General features: G+C 42.6%; 1 protein-coding gene across 1 annotated transcript; it reads left to right on the top strand.

Moving 5' to 3' along the window:
* The first annotated feature begins 5047 nt into the window (after nucleotides 1–5047).
* Nucleotides 5048–6034, top strand: LOC131406775 (olfactory receptor 13A1-like). Its single transcript, XM_058542655.1, has one exon. It carries the CDS (start codon nucleotides 5048–5050, stop codon nucleotides 6032–6034), a length of 987 nt encoding a protein of 328 aa, XP_058398638.1.
* Nucleotides 6035–11497: the final 5463 nt, after the last annotated feature.

Below are 11497 nucleotides of genomic sequence, written 5' to 3'. Positions count from 1 at the left end.
TCATATACATCATCTTATTTAGTCCAAAGAAAAATCCCAAAGGTAGACATTGTTATTTCCATTCTATAGATTAAAATATTTAGATTCCGACACATTATGAAATTTACACGAATTCACACAGCTACTTAAGTAACAGAGTTAGATCTCAAAACCATTTATGAACTATTTAGTGTACTGCTTGTTCCAAGTATATCATGCTGCTGAGTAAAATTAGGACTATTGGAAGTGCCTTTTAATAACAAACTCACTTAATTCTCCAACCAAACTAATCAGTCACTTAATCAACAATTGTGTGTTAAGTGCCAGTTACGTTCAAGCATTTTCATAGGATGGTAGGTAAAAGATATCTAGCCTGTTCTCTGATTGCTAATACAGAAGACCATATATATGTAAATAGGTGCCACAATGGGGGAAGAGGAAATAAAATATTGCTAAGGGCTTTTCATTTATTGGGTCCTATGATAATGAGGTAAGTCTTATCATCATTATAATTAAGTCCTGGAGAGGTTAAGAGACTCGCCCAAAGTCACACAACCAGTAGGTTTCGGGGTTGGGATTTGACTCTGGGTCTGTAAAGACTCCAAAGCCCATGTTATTACAGTTAAAGCATGGTGGGGGGGATCCATGAATGTGACAGGGATTCAGCAGAGAGTGATCATTTCCCTCCAAGGAGTCGGGGAAGGCTTGATAGAGGAGATGGAGTTAGATCTGGGTGGGATTTGGATAGGGAGAGAAAATATGGGGATGGGGAAGGGAAGATAGCTTGGTAAGTGACCCAACCTGTGAGTGAGGGATGGTGAGGGGGCCAGCTCTGTTGATGGGGGTGGTTTATGCAGGGGAGCATGGGGACGTTTGCTCCATGCCTCTAGTCTTCCAAGGAGAACAGTCTAGAAATGCTAGCTGCCTGCCTGACACCCTCTCCTCACTCCATATGTGTGAGCACATTTTTCGGAGCACCTGCACCTGGGTCTGTGCTGTCCCAGATGCTGTGAACTGGGAGAGAAGTTCAGTCCTGCCCTATGCTCAGGCTTACACCCTTTCATGTACATTTGGATCAGAAATCTGAACTGGCCTTTGTGTGAACACCCATGACAGCCAGTACCCAGCAAAGAGGCACTTAATTTAATTACTCCTTCAGGATCCATTTAGAATAATCACTGTGAAAATTTCTCCCAAGTGTCTCCCACAGGCAGTGACAAACTTTGCTAAAGATGAGCCACAAAATTTTGGCAAGATCAGCTTAAATAGGGGAAGAAAGCTTCATCCTGCCCAGACCAATCTTATCTCAGATATTGCATACTGCCTCAATGTCACCATGTTATCAACCTCAGTTTTGGTTGACAGAGAAAGGATGGATATACATAAAGTCTATTATCTCCACAAAGGTGAAAGAATTTTTCAAGGTAATTAGGAGTATTGTGGAGATAGTTCATTGAATAGAGCGATATAAAAGAATGAGAAAAATTATACTTATAACTGTAAGTCTGCTTAATTTGGATCATTAGCTGTATAAAAGACTATCATTTTTTGTTTAGGTAACTCAGAGTCAGTAACATTTGTGGATTTCTCACTGTGTATTATTACTGTCTGATCAGTAAATGAAATAACAGAGTCAATAGGATGCCAAAACTGGCTGAGAGTTTAGGGTTTGCATTCCACAATTCAATCATATAAATTCTTGGTTGATTTTACTCTTTTGGACTTTTCTTTGACCTTTAATGAGGTTTAATTTAGGGGGGAAACTAACAAATTACACAGCAAAGAATTCTAGGCTGGAATGCAGAAGCCCTGGGCTGGATACCAGCTTTGTCACTAATACTCTGTGTGACTGGGGTAAGTCACTTAGATGCCCTGTGACTTTACAATAAATAGGTTGGACTAGGTCATTTTCAAAGTACCTTTCAGATTTAAACCCGGACATATAAGATTTTGGCAATTTTATTATTTTTAGCTTTTGTTCTTAAAATATGTTTACAATAGGAATATTTACCTTCATATATAGTAAAAGGATATTGGATTAATTATATGATGTCTGTGAAATTCCTCAAATCCCTTCAGAGATAAAAACAATGGCAGTAGTCAACTTCTCAGTTATTAATTACATACTTTAAAACAGTAATAATTCTCCATTTGTGATGTTATGAACAATAAATTGGTACTGAGATAAAACTTCACTAGAGTAAATTGTCTTCCACAGAAAATTCAACCTGTCTTTAGTAAAAACTCAATGAAATGAACTTTTTAATTTCAGAGATTTTGAGGACACTTCATGCTGTTTCTTTAAAGTGATTAATTCATCCAAGATGCATTTTGATTTTCTCTGAAACTTGAGCGCAAAAGTGTCTGGTAAGTGTGGAAAATAACCACTGTTTAAATGTCCTATCACCTTGCACGTGGGGAGGCGTGTTGTCTGAATGCAGTATGTTTTTAAACTTGGCAATAGGTAACTAAAATCTTCTTTCCTTCACATCTTTGGTAATAATCTTGTGGTGCTTGATGGGAATTAAAGCCAATGCCCTATGAACCTATGGAGAGAAAAGTCTGTGTTATTTTCAGAAAAGGAAATGACTGGCTGAGGTCCAACAGAGATTTCATGGTCGTTCTCACAGAAAGAGTCTTGGCCCCTGACTCTTTGATATCCTTGTTGACCAACTGGGTGAGGAGACTGTCTACCTGCCCTCAAAACTGCAGTGAGAGGGTAATTATCTGAGGAATAATTCACTCCCTGCATGTGAATTGATTTGTTGACACTTCCTTGTGCTCAGCATCTGTTCAAACCTTCCATTTATGTTGCAGTTTATTTATATTTTCTATCCTCACTCTGGAGCTGAGTTAAGAGAAAGACTCAGTTTAAGATTTCCCTTAGAGTAGCTTCCCTTGTTGCTCCAGTAATGCTATATGATAGACCTGCACACTACTGCTCAGGGTTTGGTGATGGACGTGTCTGTCTCCTCCTAGGTGCGGCCGCAGCATTAGGAATCTCTGGTTTGTAGTCTATACTGTGGAGTGGACTGTGAGTGATGACTGGTGGCATCACGTGGTTAGAATCCTAGGAAGGACATGAGCGGGATGGGCAGAAACCCTACGCAGAGACATCCATGGGGAAAATCCTACTCTGTTCCTTTCATCCTGTCTCAGCTTCTCAGCCTCACAGTGGTCCCTGGAGTTAAACAGGAATCACTCACCAGATTGTGGTGAGGAGCCAATAAAGTTACAGAGGAGCAAATAAAGTCTCTAGATACCCAACTCAAACTGCACAAGCAATACTCACTATTTTTGTCCCAAACAAAAGGGAAATAAGCTAGAGCATATTTGTTTATTATATTCACTGAAGTGACTGAGCTGACCTGACACCTTGTTGCCTGAAAGATAGAGATGAAACTCCATCGCTTGCATCAGCTCTGGTCACACTCCAACTTACACAGCCTATTGCTCTGAGTCAGAGGAATCTGATGCTTTTCTCTTCAAGAACAGTCTTCACCTTGTAAAACGGTGATATGACCCGATCGTAGACGATGTTTAGTCATTCTGCATAAACCTTTTAATGCTTCAGCGGTAAATACATTTATTGCAGTTTGAGAAAAAACAGAATTCTTAATTGAAAATGAGCATCTTCTTTGAATGAATAAAGAATTGAAAAGAAGGAAAAAGCAAATGTGGTACCATGCTGATGTTATGTTAAATAATACACAAAGACCACTGTCTTGAGAATAGAAAGCACTCTGCTTTTATTTGTACTAGACTGTTTTTCAGCATTATTTCAACAAACATATTTGAGGGCCCACCTGTTCCATGCCAGGCACAGGGCTGGGTGCCAAGAAGAGATGCCCAGACATGAACGAGGCAAACATACCAACCTTAGGGGAGACGGTTGGGTACCATGATCATGATGTGACGTGTAATGGGTTCTAGGATAGAAGTCAGTACAGAATCCTGTGGGGCCACAAAGGACAGAGTGGTCCTGTCTCTCTAGGGAGGGGGAGTTAGAAAAAGAGGGGGCTGACGATCAACCTGGTTCTTGAGAAGGAGCGCATTCCAGGCTGAGGGGCTGCGAGAACAAAACCACGAAACCCTGGCGTGGCTCGCCTGTTGGCCAGACGGGGAGTTCTGGGTGTGTCTGGAGCTCTGGCTTTGAGGGGTAAGACGAGTGGGAAGACATTGGCCGGAGAGGAGGTGGATCCAGGAGCAGCAGCTGGAAGCCCCTGTTCTGTCAGCTGTGGGGAGCCGCGGAAGACTTGTCAGGAGACTTACATGAGAGATCTGCCTTTTAGAAAGGTTGTTAAATGGGAAAACCAGAAAACACAGAGCAGCTAAAACAAGAAAACGAAATCGTCTATAATCCATCCCCACTGCTCAAATTCTGGTCTGTCACTCTTCAGTTGTTTTTCCACAGGTACATAAGCAAACACGCTTTTTTTTTTTTTTAACTCAAAATGAAATCCTATCGTACACACTACTTTTGAACTTTTTTTGTTCTGTTTTCATAACCAACAGTCAAACACTTCTAAAGCATAATTTTGGTAAGTACACAGCATTATATTATATCAATATATCATAATATTCTCACCTTTAAGGGTATAGGTTGCCTATAAATTTTCACTATGATAAATAATGCTGTGATGACACCTTGAAGATGCTCTTCATTATTTCCTTAGGATAAATTCCTAGAAGTGAAAGTTCTGGCTCAAATGGAATATGAATTTTAAAAGGCCTGCACCTTGGTACCCATGCTAATAGTAGTCAATACCATGCTTTTCTAACTTTGCCAAATTCTAACTTTGGCTGATAGAGTGGATCATTGATTTAACTTGCACTTCTTTGACAGAGGTTGAGGATGCTTCATGAGTTTAACTGGCCATTTGTACCTTCTTTTTATGAACTGAACATTCATTCCCTTTTCTTATTGTCATATTTGTGTGTTTATCTTGATTATAAGTCCTAGTGCATCTATATAATATTGCTGGTGCCATGATGTCAGGAATGAATGAAACATGGTAGCAGCTTTCCTTAAGACACCTCTCGTTTCTCTCTCTAGCCCTGAAATCACATGAAGCTGTGGGTGGAGATTCACCTGATAGTCCTAGAAACCCCTCTCAGCCCGAGGGCCATGAGTAACCAGACTCTGGTAACAGAATTTATCCTGCAGGGCTTTTCAGAGCACCCAGAATACCACATGATCTTGTTCAGCTGTTTCCTCCCCCTCTACCCTGTGGCCCTCATAGGTAATATCCTCATCATTTTGGCCATCACCTTCAATCCAGGGCTGCACACCCCCATGTACTTTTTTCTCTTCAACTTGGCTACTATGGACATCATTTGCGCCTCCTCCATCATGCCCAAAGCACTGGAGGGTCTGGTATCGGAGGAGAGCTCCATCTCCTATGGGGGCTGCATGGTCCAGCTTTATTTCCTCACATGGGCTGCATCCTCTGAGCTGCTCCTCCTCACAGTCATGGCCTATGACAGGTATGCAGCTGTCTGCCACCCCCTGCGTTACAGCACCATAATGAGCAAGACATTCTGCAGCATGCTGGCTGCAGGTGTGTGGGTGCTCTGCACCTTCAACACGGCCATCCACACTGGGCTGATGCTGCGCTTGCATTTCTGTGGCCCCAATGTCATCACTCATTTCTTCTGTGAGGTTCCTCCTCTGTTACTTCTATCCTGTAGCTCCACCTATGTGAACAGCATCATGATTGTCCTGGCTGATGCCTTTTATGGAATAATAAACTTTCTGATGACCATCGTGTCATATGGCTTTATCATCTCTAGCATCCTAAAGATGCGGACTGCAGAGGGGAAGAAGAAAGCCTTCTCCACCTGCTCTTCCCACCTTATTGTGGCATGCATGTATTACACTGCTGTCTTCTATGCCTACATAAGCCCTGTCTCCAGCTATAGTGCAGAGAAGAACAAGTTGGCTGGTGTGCTGTACAGCATGTTGAGTCCTACTCTCAACCCCCTCATCTATACTTTGAGAAACAAGGATGTCAAAACAGCCCTCAGGAAGCTTTTCCCATTCTTCAGAAATTGATTTGTGTCTTTGGAAGCTCTTCTTGTAAACTGCAGTTTTAGCAGGAATTGACCTTTCTGTGAAGGGCCTGATAAGCAAATTTTTGGACTGGATGGTAAGTAAACCTGTTGCTTCTACCCAGCAGAATGTCTACATGGATGAGCTTGGAATTCTGGTGCTCCAAGGCTGGCTGATGTGAGAATTGTGGTTGGACGTGAGCCTCTGTGACATGGGGTCCCAAAGTCTGACTCCAAAGTAATGTCAGTGCTAAGTTGGCAAGGAAACAAAGCTCTCTAGAAGAAGGAAAGTTCTTGTGTTTTAGACTTACAGCTGTATGAAAATGTTTTCCTATTTCCTTTTACTTTTGTACTTACAAAGTTCAATATGTAAATCCTGAAATCACACCTAGAATTTTGGTGTGTGGGCCTGAAAAGAGTTAGGAAGGACATGTGGACCTTACAGAACTTGGAGGATTGCCAGACTGAAGAATTGCTTTAAGGTGACCACTGGCCCCTAAGGAACCTTCTACTCCCACTATCTTACCTCAAGTGTTTCCCCTTGAGCCACTTAAAATTCAAAAATAGTTCTGAATCTAATGAAAACGGTTGTTTCTGTTTTTTCTTTTCTTCTCACTAACATTCAAGGGAAAATGTATTATTAGGATCACCACTTTTTTTACTTGTTTTAACAGCCTTATTGAGGTATAACTGATATACAAAAATATGCACATAGTTAATGTGTACAATTTGATGGGTATGGACATATGCAATCACCACTTTGTTTTGAATGTAGAAATTTCAGCTTTAACACTTGATGCATGGGCTGTGCCTCTAGACAGTGCCTGAGATTTCTATCCCCTCCTTTACTTTGTCCTCAGGCCATGAGGATCTGACTACCTCATTGACCTGGAGTGAGAATAACTGCTCTGATTTAGCTCTAAAATTTGCACAGCATTGTGAGAAGGCAATGCTACCCTCCCTCTGTTTCAGAATACATCTGCGTGGACAAATCCTCCATGTCTAATGAACACAGGTCTTGAAGTTGATTCTGTGCTGTTTGAAAACTAGACTGGAAAATTGATTCTCTTTATCATGATCCATTAAACATGACAGAAGCAAGTTGTGAATGTTTAACTGAATCTTTGGGGTTGAATATAAACATATTGTTTGCTATTGAGATGGAAGCTGAGACTAGAGTTTGATATTGATTTGGAACGGATGAATGGTCCATGGTTCTTCATTCAGTATTCTCATTATCATTCATCAGAAGCACATTGATTTTGGGTATGAAATTCAAGAATTTGATGAACCATAGGCTGACTGTGGTGTTGGCACATAGGTTGGTATGGACCAGATCTAGTCTTTTCTAACAGAATTTTGACACCCAAATAACTTGTTGAAGCCCCCAGTGGTCTCAGAGACTTCCCAATGAATATGGCTTTGAAAACTACCACTAATTAATCAATATGATTATTAACAGATTTTCAACATGCCAGGAAGAGCATATATTGTGTTACTATATTCCTCTTGGTTTCTTATAAATTTTATATTATCTACATTTTGTAATGGATTTTTTTTTTTTTTTTGTGAGGAGGATCGGCCCTGAGCTAACATCTGCCAATCCTCCTCTTGTTGCTGAGGAAGACTGGCCCTGGGCTAACATCCACGCCCACGCCCATCCTCCTCCACTTTATATGGGACGCCGCCACAGCATGGCTTGACGAGCCGTGCGTTGGTGCGCGCTCAGGATCCGAACTGGCGAACCTCGAGCCACCACAGCTGAGCGCGCACACTTAACCACTTGTGCCACCGGGCCGGCCCTGTAATGGATTTTTTTAAAAAATTAAAAATACTTAGATGAATATTGAGTGTTTAAGAGAGCTTTACACATTTGACAAAACAGAAATATGAGACTTGATCTCTATTCTTAGAAAACTGGGAATCCAGTTAAAAAACATAGTACCCATGATGGTGAATATAAAGAGAAAAGGCATGAAGGGTGCTGCATTGCAGGATGTGGTGTCATGATATTGTGGATGCACAGAGATACGTGTAGTGCCTGAACTGGGGGTGGGAGGAGAAGACGTGGGTTCAAATTCAGACTCTTTCAGAGCACTCAACCCATTTGAGCTCTAGTTTCTTTCTAAGTATGATGAGGACAATAAATCAACCTAGAGATGCTACCAAGATTGAATGAGAGAACTGAAGACAGTGATATCAAGTGCTATGTAAGTTTAAGACATTACTATCTGTGAATGATCACTGAGGACAGGAGAAGCCAAGGAAGCCTGGATGTCACAGCCCCTCACCACTGCCTGGCTCAGGGTGCTGTTTGCGGTGGTTAGCTGGAAAGCGAAAGTTGGGGCCAAGTGGCGTGGGACCACAGAGAAAGGGAATGTTGTGGATTCGACTCCCTAAAATGACCTAGCAAGGAGAAGCAATTGGGATGGGTGAATGAGAAAGCATTCTGGTGATCCCCAATGTAAAGTGGATCCTGTTTATCTCAGGAAGCTTCAGACTCATGAGTGACACCGTCTCTACTCAGGAAAGGCCACATAAGGGAGTTTCTGACAGAGATGGACTGTCAACCTTTCCCTAATCCTAGATTATCTCTTGGCTCCCAAAACCCCATCTTCTTTCAGGCCCAACACTTGTTTCCTGCTCTTCAAACTCCTACAGGACCATTTTAGTTCTCAGATCACTTCTTCTTTTCCCTGTTCAGTTGAGCCCCATCTCAGGCTCTAACATCTTGTCTCTCTGAGCCCAATATGAGCAGCTGGTCCTTCTTTTTATGGCCTTCTTGGTCCAGGTAGAGCATCCCTCCCTGCTGGGGTGCCGCCTTTTTTTTTTTTTTTTTTTTTTTTTTAGGGTATCCAAGAGGTAGCTTGTAGCCTGCCTGAACATGGAGAGTTTTGCTTTTTTCAGGGGAAGATTCACCCTAGGCTAACATCTGTTGTCAATCTTCCTGTTTTTTCTTCCTTCCCTCCCCGCCAAAGCCTCAGTACATAGTTGTGTATAGTTGTAAATTCCTCTACTTCCTCCGTGTGAGCCGCCACCACAGCATTGCTACCGACAGACGAGTGGTGTGGTTCCGCACACGGGAAGAGAACCCTCCTTTAACTAACCTGACAACTGAGACTTTGTTTGTTTTGTGGCTCCTTTTGTGGGAACTGGCACCAATTTGCCTCCGTTAGCTGAGACAGAGAAGCAGCTCTTGCTTCCTCATAATGTTATCTCTTAAAATTAGTCCTTGTGATTTAATGAAGACAACAACCCCATAGGCATCCAGCAGACAGCATTTTCTACGACTGGCTGACTATGACTTCACATTATCAATTCTTTGAAGAGCCACAGAGAGAAACTGATAGAACTTTCTCTTCACCCATTTACCTGCTTTTTGCCTTTGATAATGTATATCAGTCAAGGAAAGCACAACTTTTCTTCAAATGATTCTCCAACCACAGGCCTTACCCTTTTGGCCTCTCTGGCCCAAGCAGACCTCCTGGTAATGATGGGAACCAGATTTGTCTGCCAGCACCAGCAGCCATACAATAAAGAATCTGGCTGATGCAGGTAAGTTATGGGCCTGTGGTGCATCCAGTTCCCTTTCTGTGGACACGGCTTCATGAACTAAAGTCTTAGCCACATTCCTGTCCTTTGGTCCTGGACAATGAGGTAGTTGTATGCCTGTGTTTTATATTGGTTTTCTTTTTTCTTCAGTTTAGGAGTTAATCCTTGGGTTTGTCAACCTCAACACTGCTGACATTTGGGCTGGGACATTGTTGTGGGAGCTGTCCTGTGCATTGTAGGATACTTAGCAGCATCCTTGGCCTCTACTGACTAGATGCCAGTAGGACCACCTGAGTGGTGACAGCCAAGAATGTCTCCAGACATAGCCAAATCTGCTCAGGGGGAGCAAAATCATCCCTGGATGAGAACCACTGAACTACAACCAACCAGAGATGGCCTCACATTTGGAAGGATTTGTGGTGGTTGTTGTGCCACTTTTGCTACTATAACTAGTGGCTTCAGCTAACAGGAGAGCTTCTATATATCAAGTCTGGGACTAAGTACTGCCACGATTTGTCTCTAGTTTTCCAGTAACACTGCAAGAGGCTGGGTAATGTGTCCAAGTCACACAATGGGTGGGAGGTAGGGTAGGATTTGAATGGAAGCTCCGTGAATCCAGAGCATAAGCTCTTAACCACCAAAGTATATTATAGCCTGTCATGGACTCCATGACAGGTTGAGACAACAAGGGACTTTGTTAATAAGCAGTAACAAACTTTGTTAACAAAGCAGTAACCACTGCAGCTCCTGCCCAACCTGACCAATGGGTCTGAAGTGCGATCTTTTTAAAATTGGTTTGAAAGTGTTACGTTGGCCTCAGCAGAGAACACATGATTTAGATCCTAACTAACTTTTGTTAGAGCTACTGAATTGGTGCAATGATGTCTGCTACTTAATTAACAGAGATGGGAGACCTGAGCCACTTTCCTAGGTGTGGATTTCTTACACCTCCATCACCAACTGGGGTGAGCCCTGTAGCCTCCTTGGATGAAAGCTCTATCCAATAGTCAGGCACCACAGCTAGGTCCTACAGCTAGGGAGTGCTCCTGGAATTCTCTAGAAAAGCCTATGATTGATGAGGAGGGGGCTCTTGAGGACATCTCTTTAACACTGGCCCTATGTCACATTCAAGGACCAAGTTGTGATTTGGTCTTTCTTTGTCCTTTTTTTGGTCGTAAGCAGGCCTCATGTCTTGGCAGGCTTGGATTCCCCATACATGAGTCTGAACCTGTTGGTAGTATGATACTCAGCTGATCTGCCTTTGTATGTTCCCACATGCTGTCTTTTCCTCCTTAAACACTTGTATTCAGACTATAGTAGACTAACTGGAAGAATGAGACCTATCAGAATGCTTCATTTTTCTGAATTATAATCAACAGATATGATTACATAGCACCATAAAAGTGTACTTTTTAGGACCGAACTGTCATTCATGTTTCCTGTATTGAACAGTGGAAAAACTCAGACCCCAAACTATAATCCAGCCTCCACTTAGATTCCCTGGGATGCTAATTAAGCTGCCCAGCATAACTTTTGTGTGGATCTGCCTGCTAGGAAGCACACCACATTCTTCTGCTACCCTCTGTGCTAGAGTAGCTACCCGAGCTAGTCTAGATGGAGGGGGCAGCAACCGAATCATTATTAACCTGTTGTCTCTCAGCTCCAAACTCAGCTCTGGAACTCTGGGCCTGAGGTTCTGCAAACCATATTTCACCTTTGCAGTTGGATTTCTGTTAGTGTCTACCCAGACGTGGCCCTAGAGGGAGACTGAAGGACTGGAGCAGGGAGCCAGGATTGGCTCTGTCCCACTTTGCTTCCGGCTTCTGTCAGCATTACCCAGTGTTGTTCTTCAACTTTGCAGCGGTGATTGGGCCCAGTGGCAGCAGCTGGATACAGTTTTCACACTTGGAGGAGC

The sequence above is a fragment of the Diceros bicornis genome, chromosome 6 (assembly GCF_020826845.1).
Source record: "Diceros bicornis minor isolate mBicDic1 chromosome 6, mDicBic1.mat.cur, whole genome shotgun sequence".
Taxonomy (NCBI): domain Eukaryota; kingdom Metazoa; phylum Chordata; class Mammalia; order Perissodactyla; family Rhinocerotidae; genus Diceros; species Diceros bicornis.
The sequence above is the reverse complement of the archived record's forward strand: the minus strand, read 5'-3'. Positions and strand labels throughout refer to the sequence as shown.